The sequence below is a fragment of the Aquila chrysaetos genome, chromosome 20 (assembly GCF_900496995.4).
Source record: "Aquila chrysaetos chrysaetos chromosome 20, bAquChr1.4, whole genome shotgun sequence".
In the NCBI taxonomy this organism is placed as follows: Eukaryota; Metazoa; Chordata; class Aves; order Accipitriformes; family Accipitridae; genus Aquila; species Aquila chrysaetos.
The window spans coordinates 9,426,156-9,447,014 of record NC_044023.1 but is presented as its reverse complement, the minus strand read 5'-3'; the positions used below and the strand labels follow the sequence as shown (position 1 = coordinate 9,447,014).

Here is a 20,859-nt window from a genome sequence, read left to right as displayed (position 1 = left end):
TCTTGAATATTAAAATATATAGTAATGAAATTTCCTTTCAATGTGTTTGGTCATATATGCAGATTATCAGTTGGAAAAGGGAAGTTTTGCAAATGACTCTTAAATCTTTAACCTCTAGGGGTTCCTATTTCCCAGGCTATTGCTGGAGGAACAGCTCTGGTAGATAATATGAGCTTTTCTTAGGCTGCAATTCACAGGCTTGCCTCTCTGTAATGTAAATCTCTTATTCATTGCCTCAGTCTAATTGGGGTAGGGAAAGCTTCTGAAGTTTGAATTGACCTAAATGAAGTTATCTGTGTCATATTGAAGGTCCAGTTGTAAGCACTTTATAGGTAGTTTTTAAGGTTCTTCCCTCCTCCTTCTACTTTTCTGGATCATAACAAATACAGCAAATACTTTGAAAATCCTGTTTACAGTACTACTACATTTTGAATGTTTTATTTTTGAAAAGAATATCAATAGGATTATTGTTCTATGAATGAATCTCAGGCAGAAAAGTCAGTTTCCAGAAATTTGGAAAGGAATCTATCCTTCTCTCACTCATTTGTGTTAGGGTCTCCTAGTTACATGAAATTTTGCAGACTTTTTAGATTCCCTATCAACAGAGTATTTTAGCACATGTAAGAAGTCATATCGACTTTAACAGAACTACTCAGATATCTAAAATCACGCTTAACTGTCCCAAATCAGCACCTTACTGAAGCGGTGCCATTTGGCACAGCGGTAACTGGCCATTTAAAGTTTTCAGAGGCCACAAAGAGCATTTCTGCACAGGGCTGATAACTCAGAGAGCCAATGAACTAGTGTCGGTTAGTGGCATGAAAGGCTGAAATAGCAAGCCAGCAGAATGCATAATGCCTGAGACAGTAAAGATTTTCACCTGTTAAGGACTGTCTTATAGGAAAAGATAAAAAATTACAAGTCTTTCCTAGAGATGAAAAGAAAACAAAATTTCATCCTTGTAGGACATCTTATTTATTTTCATTCCAAATCAGAAAACCTGAAATTTCACACCCAACTTTGTTGAATACTTTGGTGTTCATAATAGCAAATGATTTAGTGTAAAATAATATATTTATTATTACTTATGAACAATCCATATTTACTGTAAAATACACTATGTATTATAAAACTATTTTAATATGAGAACTAAAAGAAAATTTTAAAACTCAATATATCTGAAAAAAATTTCAATAATATGAACAGAAAATGAGAAAAATAATTTGTTGCAAATTTCTAGTGGAAAAACATTTTATTACATTGATATAAATGCATTCTCATGAAATGTAATTTTACCAAGACAGCCTTTTCCACTCAAAGACTGTTCCTTCAAAAACTTCAGCAAAAAAATGCAGGAGTTTTAGTCTATGTGTGTAAACCATCATTGAGAGCCAAAGCAATTGAGCTGGGTGACTCTATGGCACTGATACACTTGCAACAAAGTGGTTCTATAGAGAGTTACCTAAGACTTGAATAAATTAAAACAAGAAAATATGCTAAATAACAAAGTATCTGGATATCTTTTAAGAAGCAGTCCTATACTGGTAAAGAAATGGACCAGATGATCTATAAATCTAGTCCTTCCCTAATTTATCATTTTAGTCCCACAGCTTAAAAAGCTATGATAGAAAGAGGGGTCCAGCCCTGACACCTGCTTTCCATGATTTTGGCAAAATGTTGTGATAGATCCTTTAGTAGTCATACAGTCTTTGATGCCTATGCTCCACTTTTATGCTGTTTAACATATGAACTTTTTAAAGAGTCTCAGTCTTGTCCCTATATCTATTCCTGTATTTGTAAAACCATAATTCTCAAAAGAAAAGATAAACGTTTGTGAACAAACATTTTGCTTATGTAGAAACTGTACTGAATACTGCCTACTAACCTGATCTATATGTACAAAACTAGGCATAAAAAAAGGAAAAAAATATTTTTGAGGAATCTAGCCCTACCTGTTTTTAATGCAAGTTCTCTTTATACTTTCTCTGTAGTGATGGTTATTAGAAGTGACTGAGTCAAGAAGAAGATAGTAACATAACCAAAGCTCTGCCCATCTTTCATGTTGAACATCACAAAAACTCACTTGAGGTTTAAAGAAGAGTTTGGCTATCTTTAAAAAAATAAAGAACATGCTTGCCATGTCTCAGTGTATCCCACAACAGTTGCAGAGTTTTTTCTCCATAAACACACCCTGGACAAAAATTGGAATAGTGAAAATCTCTTGGATTAAAGCCCACTTGTAAGAGAAATACTTCAGCTCTACATTCTGGGTGCTTATGTAAACTGAGATGAAGCCCCAAGCCTTGGAATGGAAGGTCGTTGCTAAGAGTTGTAATATATTTTAAAATTTTTCATGCAAATGTGATTCACAGCATGCTGTTCTATTTCACTGGTAATTTAAGTCTCATTGCACAGTCTGGGACTTATTATTATGTCAAGATAGTCTTTTTTCAGGTTCAGGCTTTAGCGGATAACAGACCGATAAGTGCAGTAAATCCAAGTTTGCAGGTATTTGAAAAACAGAGAGTCATGAAAATATGTAAATGAAAACATCCCCAAATGCATATGATTATTAAACCATAGAAGCTATATATAGATATCTGGAAGTTGCCAGAACTTTGATATTTACTCAACAGTTTAACTATGTATAGGCTTATTTTTTCTAGCTAGATCCCTCTGCATTTAAAAATACTATCAGATAACTTTTCCAGACTGGTAAAATTGCTAGTGTTTTGCTGTTATTTTACATAAGAATTTTTCATGCTAATACTATCCTATATTTGTTAAAATGGTTCCTGTTTAATATGCAAAAATTATACTTTATCTAACACCTTATCAGTTCTGATAGATAGTAATCAGTACAGCATATACATGATTATAAAACACCCTTGGGGTTATTACATAGATATATGATTTAGCAACAAGGAAGCATTGCTCTTGCAAGACCCAGCTTGACTCTAATCAGGCCTTGCAGAGGGACGGGGCTTGTATTCAGATCTGATCTCAAGACAACGGTTTAAATACATTGACATTCTACTTTAAAAGACATCTTCTTTAAATATTAAGGAAAAAAACACCCTGTTAAAATCAGTGACTTGTATGCCTTGCCAATGAACCAATCCTTCCATTTAAAAAAAAAAAAAAAAATCTCAATTTTTAATTTGAATTACATTTCTGCATGCTCATATGTGTTTAAATACAGAAAAGGCATATGTGATTCCAGCCCCCCAAAGCAAGCACAATCTATAGCCAAATTTACAAAGTCCAAAGAAGGAGGATTCATATGATACAAAGAACGTTCTGACAGAACCTCAGAAATGGTGGCCCAGCATTAAAGATGATTGTGTAACTATTTGAACTTGAAAATGCTTAACACTTTGCATTTGTTTATAATGAACCACTCATTCCTTGTATGCACTAGGATAAACGCAAGAGCTGTAAGCATTCCAAATCAAAATAATGGGCTTACAATGGCCATGAGATATTTGCAACAATTTTCTTTGATGATTGCATGGAAAGGTGCTCAGAAAATTTACTATACTTACGTCCAATAAGCTATGGGCACTGTCGCTACTCTCTTTGTTTGTTCTACACATGGCCTGGTAGTCATAAAGTGTAATTCTACAGAGAAGAACAGAAAACTGCTTGACTAAAAGAAGAAAACACAGTGGAATAAAAATGATGATATGGAACAGTCTGCCCACAAAGTAGACAGGAAAATAAAAATTGTAACAGCAGCAGGGAAAAGAGGGAAAGGGATCATTGAAATACAGGTTACACAAAGGAGAATAAAGGTAAGAAACACTGTGAAAACTTTGTAAGGATTTTATCAGACTACAGAACAAAGCAAAAGCGTAACTGGGAGAAACCAGGGAAGATACATACAGTGTAACACACAATGATATAAACAATGCGAGGAGGAGGAGAATACACATTCAACATGATGCTTAAACAATCGGTTCTGGACTAAGTTCAGCACATTTAGCCCCAGAAAGTGAAAGAACCTATGCATTTGAGGGGCTTCTCACAACAGACCACTCTTGAACTCCAGTAAAAGCAGAAAGACACTTCTACAGTTCCAGCATCTCAGTGCACAACTAATTTGTAGAAACACAGTGTTGCTTCCGAAGAAGACGGAGGTGGGATTTCAGTGTATTCACAGTACAGATAATTGAAGCAGGATGGGTTTACTTTTGCTTCTTTTCATGAAGGCCAAATATTCCACGTCAGGTACCTGCTGTAATCAACATATGCTGGAAGCCTCCTCAGATGCATAGTAAACAGGGAAATTTCTTTCTGCTTGTGATTTTACTCTTCATTGATACACTTCAGAGATCTAAATGTAAAATCCAGAACTCAGAGATAGTATATGGAATTGTGATTATTTCTCTAAATCTGTCTGTCCATAGAACAATTAATTAACTATATCCATCCACATAAAAAGCATTTAACATCTATAGCAGATGTAAAGAATCTTTCGCTGATAAGTTGCAACAAGTGTAAATATATAAAAGTTGCTAGTATTATTTAAACATATCCATTTGACTTTTGCATCATCAGAGGGACAAAGGAACACAATTGGACGTAGATGGTTTCTAGATGTATGAGATGGGACTTCAACATTTTGCAATGTGTGCCTTGCTTCTAAGTGAAGAGGAAAGGAGAGCACACAAATTCAGCTACGGAAAGGATGTCCCAGAAGCTGCCAAAACCAGGTCATGAAATGCATTCAGCATCACCATGAGGCATTCTGCACTGCATGCCATGAAACGTTGCAACCTGTACCAATAAAATGTTGGAATCCATTGTGGTAGAAACTGTATATAATTTTTCTGATCTAATTTTGTGACAGCAACCATCACTAAAAGCTTCTTTATTATGCCTATATTTTCTTTTTGGCTTACAGGCAAAATATCTAATATATTGGATCTCGCAGCTTCAACTAAACATTTAGTACATGGTCATACTGCTTACGTTATTAATTTTATCTTATATTCAGAATAGAAATGGCTAGGAAGCCATTGTTTTGTGGACTGGCAGAGAGAGGCACATGGGAGACACACGCATAACTAGAGACCTAAACATGGGTGTAAGTTGAACACTGACCATATTTGGCAGAATCACGCCCACAGCCAGATCCGCGCACACAGATCTGCCAAGACAAACAGAGCAGTACATGGTGTAAGCTGTGCTGCCTGTGTGGCATGCAGTAATACACCACTTTCCCTAGCTTTTTTTTTATTTTATTTTTTTCCCCCTTTAACCATGGTCAGAATCCAGCCCCTGTAAGGTAATCTCTACAGCTCAGCCTTTCCAGTCTCAGTTGGCTCAACTATTTTATTCCTCTAGATCCAAAGACTGCGTTGCAAGTCCACTTGGACCTCCTAGTGATGGTGGCAAGTGATAAGCATACAGACAAGGGCAGTTTACAGATGTTAATGTGATCTCTACAGGGTAGTCAAGGAATTCTGTGTGGATGAAATGGTCCCATCCTGCTTCATTCAATACCTAGTGCTACAAGTAGAATAGCATTCAGGTTCATCTTTATTCTTTCTAAGTGGCTTTTCAATATAGTAAGTTTGGTGACTGTTTGTTTGGTGTTTGGAAGTGCAGTCGATGTCTCAACTTTCAATTTCATACAGCAGAACTGAACTGCTTGGTCAACCTGTGGACTTCATCATTCTGCTAAGAAGTGTTAATCAAATACTATTTTCGTGTGCCATGTGGAACATCTGTCATAATTTGAACTTCACTTTAATATATTGGAAAAAGCCTTCCCCCCCCCAATATTTGTACTTGTATTACATTTCTTAAGTAATAATTACATTGTAATAGATGTAATAGTTTCAATAAATGTCATTAAAAGTTTCAAAAACGTCATTAAAAGATTGAAATATGTACTCACACAAATAATCAGAAATATAATTAATATTGCACACTGACATGCTAGATTTTTTTTTTTAGTAGATTGTCTTATTGTATTGTAGGGAGTATACAACAATCTAAGACTGTACTATGAGCAAGGGGAACAAAGATATTAAAATGTATGTAGCTAAAAAAAAGGTCATTTAACGGGGAAAGAAATACTAAACTTTAGAGCGATGGCAGAAGGGAAGAGTTGTAATAAGCAACCTCAAAACCATTGCGGAACACTGCAAAATTGTTGTTTGGAAGTGCTTGAACATCATCTGTGGATGTTATTATAATGAGTTTAATTTTAGTAAATATATTTGAAGGTGTTTCCAGTGTGAAGATTCTGGTTCAGGAACAAACTAGAAAACAGATAATGTATCCAGGTTAAAAAAACCAAAGCAGCAAATCCTTAGAAAGGTACATGGCAGACAGATTTCTTAACAAAAGCCTGGAATGAGTTTTGTTTTTTGAACAATGTATTCCCATCACAGTCACTGTCAAAGTGGGCAAGTTCAACACCTATCTGAAAGTTTCTAAAGATTCAAACAACTATAACACAGGATGTGCAAAATATGCCAGTGAAAGCATTATTGAGAAATGATCGTAAAAGATCTGATTCTTCCACGCTAAAAACAAATAGGGATTTTGCAACACACGTCAAAGATCAGTGGATGAAGCCCATAACCACGTTGAAATCTGAACACTGCAACATACTGAATCAATTCTGGATTCTCTGCCACTATGAATGGTACTAGAGCTCAGTATAAATGGGTTCCAAGACATTCACAAATTCAAATCCAGTTTTGTTTTGGTTTTAGTCTTGTAAATGTAATAGGAAGGTAAAAGCCTTCCAGCCCTATCCCTTATAAAAGCTACTATAGTATTTGTAATCAAAACAGTGGCCTAAGACACTGTGGTGCTTCTGTGTTCAGGTGTCATTTCCAGAGTGTTATTTTATTGCCAACATCTTTCTGAGATTTTAGAAACTAAGCTTTCTTCTCACTCAGACAGACTGAACTCAGTGCTGCAGAAAGAAAGGCTTCCAGATTACCCTTTCTGAAGTGATTGTATCTCAGTTTTAAATAACTGTTTGCAGCTAACCGTATCCTGTTCAACTGACTATAGTTAGTGAACATAACTTCCTGCTTCCCACGATCTAATTTTAAGTCCATCTAGATGCCAAAATCCATGCTACGTATTACAGCACCTCACAGGAGAGCTTTGCTCTTGCTACAGATAACACGCTTGAGACTTTCGGACATCACCATGCTGTTAACTGCCCATATTTCCACACCTGGTCACTGAAGTCTACAGAGCAATTGTTTTCAACATCAGTCATAGGACAAACATGGACTATGTGCAATCACCTTTAACTGCTGGAAAATAACTTACCAAAAACTAAATGTGCACCTCCATTGTATATAACTTCAGGGGCCAAATACATTTAAGTGAAAACCTTTTTATTGTCAATTTCCTGATATAGTAAATTCCAGTCTTGTACTTTGTAATGTACTTACAATTGAGTATGAACCTGGTTCGAGAAAATTAAATTTCTAAGACCTACCAGCAGCACAGGCTATATTAACAGATGTACTCTATTACTTTCAGCTAGATTTTCAGCACACCTATGGACTTCTACTTGGGAGTGTAAAATACCATCACTGACAATTATAACAGCTGAACAATCTTCAATGCATAAAATTTCAAATGTTTTGTCACCAGGTCAAGATTTGGGGGTTTTCATATCATGTGTAGGAAAAATTAGCTTTTCACCATGGAAGAAAATGTCAACTCCATAGAAAAAAAAGGAAGAAGTGCTCCAAAGTACCAAGCAAAGGAAGCCAATAGTACAGGAAGCCCTAATTACTGACGCTATGCTTTACTCAGTAGTCTACGTAAAACTTAATGGTGACTACAGCTCACTTGTGGTGGAAGGATGTTCATTAACTCAGACACAAGACATGCAGCTGTCTGGCATTCTCGCAAGGAGGGGAAGGAGGGACAGTGTTGAATGGTGTGAAGAGGAAACTACTTTCTAGAGAGGGTCCTTGTGGGGAGGTAGCAGGGCACTGTAAGAAATCCCGTACTGTTGCTGCTCTGGCTCTAGCACCTTCATTGACAGACAGATTATTAGTGTCCAGAAGCTGTCAGACCAATACCTTTCAGCACGAAGAAAATCAATGAAAAGCACAAAAATAAATTACAGCATTTTGACAAAACAAACTTGTCATCACATATCTTTGCCTTTATTGTTCAGCTATTCCCAATTGCCAAGGTGCTCCAAAGCATAACATGTATAAAAAGTACAACTCAACCTGTATTTCCAGTATACAGAATGACAACTCATTTACATAGCACACATGCCAGTGTTTCTCCTTAAGTGGGTAAAATGATTCCCATATACCAATGCACTGCATTAAATCAGTGGTAATATCTACAGAGATATAAACTCTAACAATGCCCAAATTCAGTTTTAAGACATTAATTTTAGATGTCATATGGACAAAATATGAGCAGAAAACATACCACACAGCAGTGCGGGAGTTTCAGAGCACAGGTACCAGATGCACATCTGGTAAATGCAAAAAAAAAAAAAAAAAAAAAAAAAATCAGAACAGGGCTCTTCTTGTTGGTAATGACAAGAGGGAAGTGACAGATATTGTTTGGTCCTTTTGTACCTACTTGGAAACCTGTACTAGACAGTCTGCTATATTGTTGCCTTTCTGACAGCTGTTTTGTTGGTGAAAATGGAATGTCATTCTTCAGGGCAGTATAATTACAGAATATTCATTTAGAAGTTGAAGATCAAGGGTGCAGGCATCATACATGCTCTGCAGTGCACAGGATGCTAATATAGAAGATAATTATTGGAAATAGTCTGCTCATTTTCCTACCTTGAATGTCTTCTGCCTGCCCATACAAAAAATGCCTATTCATCTACCTGACTATTTTTTGTCGTATTCATGTCATAAATGTAAGGTATATTTTGAGCTTACTTTTTCTTTTACTAAATAAATCGTCACTAAAGATAGGGAAATTTTTTATAATATAAGAACCACTACATTGAAGAACTGCTACATCACAGTTGCATTTGTCCAACACCAAATCCACTAAGTCCAATTTGAATTGGTCCTTCAGTGTATTACTGATCTCCAAAGTACACATCTACATTCAGAAACATTGACAAATTAATAGAAGGTCAAATCGATGACTGTAAAAATCAATGTGAAAATAAACCCAAATTTTAAATATAGGTGTCCATTTAACACCTTCATCAAAAATTTAAGAATATCTTATTGAAATGAATGCTTAAATAAGAAAGAGTGCCCTAAACTAAACAGAAAAATATCCTTCATTTGGAGGCTGTGCTGCCTCAGTGGAAATCAGCATCCTGTTGGTGAGCAACTAGTTACTGTTTTCATGATTTGGCTTTAAGAATGTTCTGCTCTTTGCAGGTAGCTTGGTAAAGAGTTCTGAATTTTTTTACAATCTTATAACCTGGAGGCAAAACACTTGCTAGGTTTTGCTTATAAAGCAAATCAAGACAGAGAGATGAAAGTCTGCCTCTATGTGCATGCATTTGGAGAACAGAGGTGAAGGATTTGGAGTGTCCCGTGCTGTAAGGGCACAGAGAGTAGGCATTCTTCACTAAGAAGCATGTGAGTAAAGGTAAAGGAACAGAGCCAGAAAAACTGAGAAACAAAAGAAGCTCTGAGAGCAACAAGAACTTATTTGAGCGAGCCTTAGCATCTGGGAAAGCTGGAATTCAGGGGTGCACCATTTCAGTCATATATCCTGACAACATGATTAAATACCAAAGCATAGATTCTTCTTCAGAGGCCAAGAGGATGCCTGGTGGAAACAGAACTGTGAAGAGGAAATGATGCTGTTTCCATATTTGTCTTATAGAATTGCTTAGTTTTCCTCCTACTGGAAAGGATGAAAGGGTTTTGAAGTCAAGAGATATATAATTTTCTCTTACAGATTTATTAAGTTCATTTCTTTGGGGATCTCATTGCTCTGATAGCCCTTAATTTTTCTGATATTAATGTGGGGTTTTTTAGATCTTCATGCTTTTAGCAGTTGAATCTATTGTTTCACTGTTTTTATGTAAACAAAGTGCTGAGGAAACTATAAAGAAACTTTTTTCCAACTTATGTGAAGCAGATACTTTTCCATAAGCACATACTAATATATTTAATAATAGATTGAAATTATATTCAAATTATTTAACTGTGTGCAATATTCAGGGTATAAGATAAACATCATTTTGCTAAATTAAATCACACAACATGTCACGTTGCTGTGGAGGCACTGATATAATTTTTCTCCCTAAACATAAAACCCATAAACTAAGAAAATATACATACATACATATGCACACATTATTCAAAAGAAGTACTGAGTTTAAAGAAATTGAGGAGGGAAGGAGGTATTTAAGTTCACTTTAAAAAATAAACAGCAAACACAAAAATTGAATTTCATCCTGCTGCAGGTTGAAAAGAAATATAGTCAGCAGCAAACAACCCCCTTTTGTTTAACACTTCCAGCTCAATCCTAAAAAGAACTTCTATATCCCTCCAAATTAGTGGTAGTTGAGAGAACGCACAAAGGGTTATTTCATTCCTTTTGTGGACAGAGAGCCTGAAAGCTGGCATGAATCAGTGAGGTGGTGGTGCATATCTGCACTGCCACTCAGATTAGTGGTGCAAAAGGAAGAAAGGACTCCCATGCCCATGGTTACTGGGGATGTTAGGAAACTCTTCTACAGGGAAGATCGGGCACTGTAGAACCTTCTACTTCTACACTAAATGAAAAAGGAGCAAGACCGGATCAAACAGGGCAAAGCTATGTAACTCACCTGCTGGACAGTAAATGCCACGTAAGAAGCAAATTGCAAGAAAGGTTGGCTCGGGATACTATCAGAATAAAAGGCTAAAGAACAGAGCGTGCTCTCTGATTTTGTCTCCGTGGTAAGAGCAGCAATCACCAGTATAATGCATGCAACATCTATATTGTGCTCTCTGGGAAATGGTACTGGCAGTAGATTTTTCCACTGCCTTATTCAGTGCTTTTTTCTTTACTTCTTATTCCTTATAAATAAATTTTGGAAAAGCAAAACACAACCCCACCCAAACAAATTAGTAATCTTAAAAATACAGTAAATGTGTCTGACTATTTTTCATGAGAGCTAGCAAAGATTTCTTCTTCATATTGCTGGACTAATTTATTTTAAAGGCTTCATCTAGGACAGCTCAAAGACAGGTTTTGTTTTGTTTTGTTATTGTTGCTGCACAGAACTATCTGCTGTACAGCAGGAAAAGCAGGTGGCTCATTTAGTGCAATTACACCACTTTGATTCTCTCCCATTTTTAATTGATTGCCAATGGCCAGTTTATTGTGTTTAAATAATCGGCTCATTGTGTTTACATTTTTTTTAGCGTGCAGCTCAGTTGCACTGAGCTAGTGGCTTCATTATCTGTAACTCCCTCAGAGCTCAAGACCAGCAAAATCATAAGCCAATGATGCACGTCAAATTGGCGCCCGCCGCAGTTTAGATGGAATACTCGAGCCATGCAGTCTTTGTTTTCTCAATGGTGGTGCATACTACCATCGATATTCTGTTTGAAATGCTTTGCTAGGCAGGACAAAACAAATTGGGACAAATTAAAGCGTTATCCCTTGATTTTGACTGTATGGTTTTGTTTGCATTAAATAAAATGCTTCATCTCTTGTATAAACAGATCTTTTCATCGAAGAACCCAGTCTACAAATATGTATTACTTCATTTCCTTTTACAGCATATGTTAAGAATGTAGTGCTAAACACAAAAAGGTTGCCACCCTCAGAAAACTAGGATTTGGGATGATTCAGTGAGTGCTAGATCTTTCCATTTCAGGTCAGTCATTTACTGGGAGTGGTACTCGGCTATAATGCACAGAGGCAGCATGGAAAGCTTTCTGCCTTTAAGAGAGCTGGTTTACTAAGGAAGCACACAAACCATCTGTTTTGGGAGGCTCTCTATACACCCTCACATGTAATAACTAAATTCAGTGGTTGATGCTATCAGTGATCTGTCATTTTTTAATACTAGAAATGCATAGGAAAATAAAAGGGAAAAGTGTAATATGTATGGTCAGCACTTCTCTCATGCTGTAAGAGGACAAAGGGGTAAGGAACAGTTCTTAGACCATGTGAAAGCCATGAAGATTCCAGTGTTGAGTTACAGGTTAAAGGGAAAAGTTCTTTCTTACTTCCCCAGGATGCATAATTTATTTCAAAGGACAACACATAAAATCACTATTAGTTTTTATTGTCATCACGATAGTAAGACCAGGTCAACAGTCACAACAACGTGCAAAGGTGAGTTAGCATGTGAATGAAAATGATTTACTGGCAGAACACTCCTCCCCTTTAACAGTAGGGCATTTTGCACTACCTAGTTTGAGCAATCTCCAACTTTTTACAGGTCAAAATGTTTAATGTTGCATCAGTGATCTGCTTTAGAGCCATTTAAAACTGTTCAGTAGTACATATGGCCCAATCCTTTTTCCGCTTGAGCACAGCAGGAACAGGAGAGGCGCACAGCTTTAGCATCGTAGGCAAATAAACTGTTCTTTTTAACAAGAAACACACTGTAGGCTGTCTCCAATACTCTTAACATTCAATGTGCATGGCATCAAGTTACACTCAGATCATATGGAAAAGAGGTATAAATGAGAATCCAGCCACACTGCCAGTCTTGGCCTTCTTTTACATGACTTTGGGTTAGTTTTATTTCATTTTGTTGTTACAACATTTTTTAAGAGAGAGAAATTTGAGTTAATTCTTACCTCTTAAAGGAGCCCATTGTTAGTAACTTGTTCATCACAGCCCCTTCAACCTCCCCAAAAAAGTAACCAGTCTGTAAGGGGAAAATGGAAGAAATTACCAGAAGCGTAGATAAATGCAAAACAACGCTGGATGCAATTTAAACTGGCATATTCTAGGATCTGACAAGAGTGGCTTTGGCAGTTACATAGATAGGTTTTCAGGACTACTGCTACATAAAAACTGAAGAGGACTTCACAGTCATGGCAAGTTACAGGGATTACATTATTACCCCTGAGCAGATGCGAGAGCTTAAACAATATATTGAGGTACATTATATAACATCTAATATCAGAAATAAAAGCCATCCAAACCTAAAGCTTGTAAAGAAAACACACTAATCTGATCACAAACCCTTGTGATTAAAATGTTACTCAAAAAAGATATAAACAGGTTGTGAGAGGATTTAATAAACAGTCATTAAAAAGCATTGTTTATAATTCCTGCATGACCTGTTTAAGGAGCTGGAACAGTACATTTCATCAATCCTATAAATTTTAACTCCATTCAGAGTCATTTCATACTTAAAACCACTCAGCCTGATGAATTACTCATTTTGTCCTTGTTCAGTAGATGTGGACTAATAAAAATAAATCTCTGTTGAGAAAAACAAACATTCATCTTACAAATTTGCTATGTAATACGGAAGTGACTCCATCATCCGCAGCCATTCATATGACAGTGGAAAATCTTGCATGCACAGCATTTTTCTAGTTTGGGAAGACATTTTTTATTTTAGACCCTCCACTCCCAGAAGGATTGGGTATGTTCTCTGCATTGTTTAAAGGGAGAAATCCCACAATTTATGGGGGGGGGGGGGGGGAAAGGGCACTACACTCTCAAATTGCATGGATTCCATAGGTTTTGTATGAACTAAACCCCAATGCCATTACAAGGAACTTAGCTGACCTCAAGTATGCACCTGGGAGTTCGCAGGCAGAAAAGTTACAGCCCTAGCCAAAAAAAGGCATTCCTCCACCTAAAAAGCAAGTATTGCCTTTTTTTTTTTTTTTTACTCAGGGGAAACTTGGAACATTTTCCAAAACATGCGGGTGTGTAAAGTCTCGTAAAGTCTCCTAGAAACAAGAGGAACATTTGTAGCTTATGTGACTAAAAAAACTACCTTCAATAGCCCTAGCTGACTGATGAAGAAAGATTATCCTAACTATTGGAGAGGCAGTCAATGTCAAAAAACCTAAACTATAAATGACTAGTATAACCTTAGATAGTAATAAACCTGATTTATCAAGTTGTGCTTCAGTCTTATAAAGACATTTCAGTGACAGTTCTCTCCACAAAAGCTCCATTTGTAAATGCTAGTTCTCGCGCAAAGCAGTAACACACAGATTATCATTAATTTTTAATATATCGGGATTTAGTTGCAATTCAGATGAAGAATTGCGCTGCCTCCAAACAAGATTCTTAGAGCAGTTCATGACATTTGTAGAAAAAAAGTGCTGAAGCAACCCCAGACAGGTAATTGATAATGTGTCATCCCACTTCCCTACTCCTTCTCTATCCACAATAAATATATATACATACACACACACATATAAAAATAAACCTACACTATTGTAATTATCATAATCTTACTATAGCGTTATAGAAACATAGAGACAACTTTACTGTCCATTTTAGGCTTAGATCCGTCATAAATAAAAAAACTAGGCCATAACACATTTCTAGCCTAGTTCTGGTCCAACTGTTGTCCACGCTATATTCTTCAAAGGAATATGTAATGGCTAGTATCAGGTAACCTACCAAAGGAAAAATCTCTTCCTAATCATATTTATTGGCTGTAGCCAACTATCAACTAGCAAATCAGTTACACAAGCCACAATTCAGTACCTGTGAATAATAACAACAACAGGGGGAATAATGAGACAGAAATGTTTAAATGTATCAAGATTATTCTACAATGAGTTTTTTTCTTAGGTCATTGCTCAACTAAGTAGAAAATACAGATTTGACAGATAGATACAAGGGAAAAAAAACCCAAACAGCTGCCTCTAACACAATGCAGTTAATATTTAAGCAAAGTTACATCTTTAGTTCATATTATTTTTTACGTACGTCCTGGAATTATATTCAGAACATGCTTGACATTCTCAAGGGATGGAAGCAATAAATTTAATAAAGTAAAACAAATAATCAATTTTGGTCCTCAGTTTTGCATATCAGAAAACATATCATGAAGAATGACTATTGCATGACACAGTACAACATGCTTAACAGTTAATGCCCTAGTACACTTTGGAAGGATAGTAATTTCAGAAAAATTGTATTTCCCTTGTTTATTACGTGCTAATAGACATTTTGAAGTCTCAACCAAAATGGAGCAAGGGAGAGAGGGATCATGAGGAAACATGCAATTAATTTTGCACTATGCAAAGGTGAATAATATCTGTATCTTTTTACTTGGCTTCTTTTCTGCCATTCACTTCAAGTTTTTTATCTCCTCTCCAGTCACTCTTCCAAGTTAGCCAGAGCTGTTTCTGATTGCTGTTTCTCAGTAACCAAGCTAGTCATAACAATTTTATTTCACCCGAGGGCTAAGTAGGAGTGTGGATATTCCTATTCACAACCCCAACACATAAAAGAAATTCAGCTTCAGACAATTCTGGCATAATTAGGGCACCATGCCAGCAGTTTTCAGGCAAAACTAAATGAGAATAGTGATGGTTCCTTCATAAATAAGGTTTGCAGGATTGAGCGATTATACATTCATTTTTCAATAATTTTCCATGAAGACAAAGCAAATTAATGTTTTGAATGATCTTCTCATTAATCATGATCCTTGTCCTCTCTGTTGTGATGCTGAATGCTTAGTTTTAATCCTTCAATGACTGTAATCCACTTCAGAAAACAAACTCCTCAGCTAACAGCTCTGTAAAATTTCATTATCTCCAGTTGGAATGTAAAATCTCTGTGTCCCCAGCGTCCTCCCTCCCTCCCCAACATTTCCTTATGGCAAAAATGCCACAGAGAATCTTTTTTTCTTGGGGTAGAAATGTCTTATGGAAGACAGACACTTCTGCAGCAAAAAAGCCCTTTAAGAGAACATTTATGAGTTTAAGAGCAGAGCCTGCCCCAATGGGAGACAGAAACTGAGCTCCTGTGAGAAACAACTTGGAGTCTTTGTTGAAGAAATTTTTTTAATTTTATGTTACTAATTCCTTAACATTTTAAGATAATGGCCTATTTAAAACACAAGTAATTTATATGAATGTGTTACATGAGAAGACTGAATAAAAACCTTTCACTTACCTGTCTATAGTCTTCAGACACTAAAATAAACCCATTGTTATCTATTAGGTAACAGTTGATTGCCTGAAAAATAATAAGATACAATTTTATTTTTTTATTTTTGGATACAGCAATAAGTTAATTACTTTAATTCCAAGTGACTTCTAAATGGGTAAAACCTTCAAGTTGTTATAATGGCTTACATAACTTCTAAATGAATGTAGTCTCAACTTATGCGATGTTATCTGCTTTAATTTTTATGCATTTGTTTCATGCAAAACAAAACAAAGGTGTACAGAAAGTGAGGACATAAATAATTATAAACAAACACAGAACGAACAAGAATGGTGTTTTTATAGTCTATTCTTGAAAGTTTTCCTTATAACTAAGTTTGCAAAGGCACAGAACTTTGTTGCTCCTGATGGCTTCTCCTGTGTTTGGAGAAAAACATCAGCACAATGTCATTACCCTAATGATGTATTAGTGAAAACACAGTGTCAGCCTGGAGGACCAACAGGGGACCAGGTAGTATTTTTTAATTTGTTCATTGGGGGATGGGACCAGAAACTTCTGTAAAAGAGGCCCCACAGGTCTCCTAAAGCTTTTCAAATTGTGTTTTTAATTGGGAACTGGATTTAGAGGTAGGACTGTTAGCTTTTCGTAGGTCAGACGTATAAACTGCATAAAACAAGGTAAACCCAAATCAGTGCTTCCCTCCATACATGCATGCACTATTTTAACCTCAAGTGAATTACTTGCTACAGGCAGAGCTTTAATTACTGCGCTTCGGAGTTTAAACATAAGTTTCAACGCAAACCTTGATATAGCTCAGTTTCTCTTCAGTATTGCCAAATACCTACCTCAGTGTTAAATCTTTAATGTATTTCTATTGTTGGTCTAAATCAGCAAATATTTTATCATTGTTTCTTGAATTTTCTGTGACGTTTGTGTAAAAAAAAAAAAAAAAAAAGTAGTATGGCTTCCAATACAGGTATCATCATGGCTTTGCTTTTAATTCAAAACCTTTCCTGCTGCAGATGGGCTGCACAGAGACATGAAAAAATATGCTTTCTGCTACACTCTGAACATGCAGCAAAATCTCTCTGCTGTTTTAGAGAGGAAAGCAGTTCCATGCAGTAGTAGTTGTGCAAGACGCTGTGAAAATGCACTCTGATTTTTCAAGAGATGCTTAGGTGTGTCTGAATCTCATTCTGGCCACACATTAGTACTGTTCTGTGGGGCTGAAGGAGAGACTTGCAGAAATGCTGGCTTGAAGTTTAGTTTTTAAAAAAGCAAAGAAGCCCAAATCAGTTTGGAATGAACGTCATTCCCTAATGCAAACACAGGATATTCATTCTAATAGGGGAACCTAAGCTACATACACCCCCAGTAACAGAAAATCTGTCAAAAAGGAAGTTGAAACAACTCAATTCCAACCTTTGATCTGCTAGAAAGCCAAAAATTGGCAAATGCAATGTGAAAAGCTGATGATGCTGGCAAAGAATTGAGTAGAGCTAATGCATTCAGAAGAGGCAGCTACTTAACCTCAATGGTGTGTGAAGGGTGGAATTTCAGAAGTAGACTGTAACACCAGAACACTGCTCTCCCCAAAGTCAATCATAAACCTCCCACTAACTTTATTAGGAGAGGAGCTAAGTCAACAAAGAGCTCTTTTGAGGATACATATTTGCAGTCCTCATGCATGAAAGATTAATCTAAAGATAGTGCTTTAGAAACGATATTTCTCCACAGTACAGAAAATAAATAAAAGTAGTTATGCTGGACAAGAAAGAGTGTAGGCTTAATTTCATAGTTTACGGATTACACGCAGTTGGGAAAACACTGGCTCGATTCAAGAATTAGTGGCCGTGTCTCAAATCTCTAAGCCATAGTCATTCACTACCATTGATCAGAATTTAAAAAGACACTAATGTTTTAGCATGATTACCATAAACAGGCATAACGCAATAAGTGGAATCTGTATCTTTTGGGAGGAATGTGAAGACAAGAAGGTTTCCATTTCAATCCATTTTAGAAACATCAACAAGGGAAAAATATTCATTCAGGACCATTCATTCACCTGCTCGCCAGCAAGATAAATAACTTTCAATATTCATCACCACATTAAAGAAACAGTCTGTAACTTAAATTTGGCACTGACAAAGCACAGTGGGGTGCATTTCCTTGTCTAATACATTAGCAAATCTCAAACAGAAGATTTCAGATACAAGATTAATGCACGGGATAATAGCATTTGCATAGACTAGAGCTGTATGAAAGAGGTTTGATTCACAATGTTTCACAGGTATTGGAAGCGAACTGTTCACGGGTTTGCCCAAAGGTTCAAGTTCAGTGAACTTCAGATTTCAAGGGGAACGTTCCATAGGTGGAGAGTCCCTGAGCTTATAAAATAGAGTAGGCATGAAGTCCAGAACAAACACAGCAAGAATTTTGACTGAGGTCTGAGAACACATTTGAATTACAGTAACTTTGATCAAGTTCAAGTGTATTTTTCACAGCTCCAATATACAATAACAGTAATGGAATGTAATATGGGTTAAAAAACCAAAAATGAAAAAGAAAGAAAACAGAACATTAAAATAAAATGTGAGACATCAGGAAAACAAGAAATGAACAAATCCAAAGCTCTGGAAAAAAAAAAAAAAAAAAAAGAAAGAAAGGAAGAAAAAAAAAGGATTTCTAATTAATTGGATGTCTGTATTTTAGAATCAAAAGTAGCACACAAACTCATCAACTAATTCTCTGTATGGCTATTGTGCCATTCTATTTGCATTAATGTCTTAGTACTTTTAAATGCTTTAATTTATACCATAACTATTCGGTAGATATTTTCTTGCCATTGAGAAAAGATGGCTGTGAAAGTTAACGGACTCAACAGAGGAGCTGTGATATTTGATTGAGTCCTATCAACAGTACCTTTTGTCATTAAAAAAAGTTTGGAATCTCTAAATCACCTAGGTTCACTCTATTACTAAATTTCTCCATATGCTTACATGGCTCCTGCTGGTGTCAAGTGGAAATAGCTGAAAGGACTTTAAACTGCTTGTGTTTTCTTTGCATATAAATGTACTAGCAAAAGAAGTTCTGCATGAATATTTAGTAAAGTATATGACTCTTATTAATTGCCAATGCAATAAAAAAGAAAAGAGTAGATTGTTTCTGGCTGTGCCCTCTTGGCATCTTTAGTTGTGTGTACTTGTTTCTTAGCAAGTAGACCAAAAATATTTTTGCAGTAACAAAAATATGCTTGTCTTGATGAAGTAGTTGGACGCTTTGCAGCAGGAGCATGTTTTACACAAGAAATTATGTAATATTACTATTCTATCACAAAGGCTTTGGCAAATGAAGGAAGTAATCTCTGCCCAGTTTTTAATCCCCTAAGCACGGTGGTTTAGGGTAAACAAGAAGGAGATTTTATACAGCACTCTAACTTTAGCCAGACTACCTGCAGTTATACTTCTCAAGCTGGTTGGCTATGACTGGAAACCCATTGATGAAAATATTTAAAACTGCTGGAAACAATTCAAGGTAAAGCTTGCACATTAAGTCTATAGCAAGCTACAGAAAAGCAAGGCCACAAAACTCAGGTAGTTAACGGTTCTACAGACCTTGTTTTTCAATAGATGTCTGATCACTCTTAGGAGAATGGGTTAATAAACATTATGAGCTCAGCTTAAAATTGGTTAATATGCAAATGACAGCCTGGAATTTGGGTCAAGTAAGCACTTTCACCCACACCTGGGTGGAATCTGCTTTGTTTTTCATTACTTCATATTTGGAAAAGTTTACTTAATGATTAAAATGATACAAGCTTTAAACAGAAAAGTCTGTAAGATGTTATAGCTAGAGATGCAAAAGATATGTAGACATATGGTCCATTTCATTGCCAAAGATGGCATGATCATCAGGCCTTTGTGTTTTGGCTTACTGCAAATTTTATTTTCTATTATTTATTGCTATCTCTATCCTCCAACTGTTAGAACCCAGGGTCCTAGTAGATGAATTATAGTTTGTTGTAAGTTTTGCTGATTTGGTATGCTACAAAAGTTAGTGTTCCACTCTTATAACTGCTGATGTTTTAAGTTCTGCCTTTCTCCCTGGAATGGTTTTTGTGATCTGAATCTCATATTAAGCAGACATATATTTAAAAAATTTTTTGCACTGCACCTATGTCCTGGACTCGCTTTTCAATAAAGCACATTTCAATGTCACAGCATATGAGGTTGGTAAGTAGCATCCTAGAAGTGAGATTGCTAAGATTGATGATGTACCTTTTAAACTTTTTATAAATTAATTCACACAAAAGTGATAAAAACATTAAAATAACATTTTTTGCCTTAAACAACTAAATATCCAATACAATAATGGCACATGTTAGAAAGCGCTCCTCAAACACATTCGTGAACTTTTTTTTACCACCGTTATTTTTTACCACCATTATTTAGTTTTGAATTACCTATCCTCAGGAAAGCCCAACTCTGCTAACTTTCGCTACAGGAAACATCACACAGTACTTCATGTAACCATTCTTCTTTATTTTTTTATGTCCTGAACAGCCCTGAACAAACTTAGTGCTACACAACACGGAGCACAATCCAAATGAACTAACAATTGTATAGGCAGGAAAACAGTCAGGGCAGCCATTCAGGTGGTGGAAGATGTGGAGATTTCATTGAAAATACATTAACAGAGGGCAAGCAGCACCTCTGTGATAAGAAGTGGGAGTCTATTTCAAATGCTGGGACAGTCAGAAAGAGACCTGTAAAGTGAGACTATAAGAAAGATAAGAAAAGAACAGAGAAAGAGAAA

General features: G+C 36.1%; 1 protein-coding gene across 6 annotated transcripts in view; it reads right to left on the bottom strand.

Annotated features, from left to right (window-relative positions):
* The window catches only part of CACNA2D3 (calcium voltage-gated channel auxiliary subunit alpha2delta 3), a 481,763-nt gene that overhangs the window by 25,023 nt on the left and 435,881 nt on the right, over positions 1 to 20,859 (bottom strand). For 2 of the 6 annotated variants that reach the window (XM_030043853.2, XM_030043852.2), the window contains 3 exons: positions 16,051 to 16,113; positions 12,747 to 12,817; positions 3,546 to 3,621 (listed from right to left, as the gene is read on the bottom strand). In XM_030043853.2, coding sequence (XP_029899713.1) covers positions 3,546 to 3,621; positions 12,747 to 12,817; positions 16,051 to 16,113 — 210 coding nt within the window. Of the gene's footprint in view, positions 1 to 3,545; positions 3,622 to 5,106; positions 5,153 to 5,187; positions 6,273 to 8,439; positions 8,486 to 12,746; positions 12,818 to 16,050; positions 16,114 to 20,859 lie in introns of those variants that run through there. The other 4 variants (XR_003927719.1, XR_003927720.1, XM_030043855.2 and 1 more) reach the window with 4 other exon arrangements.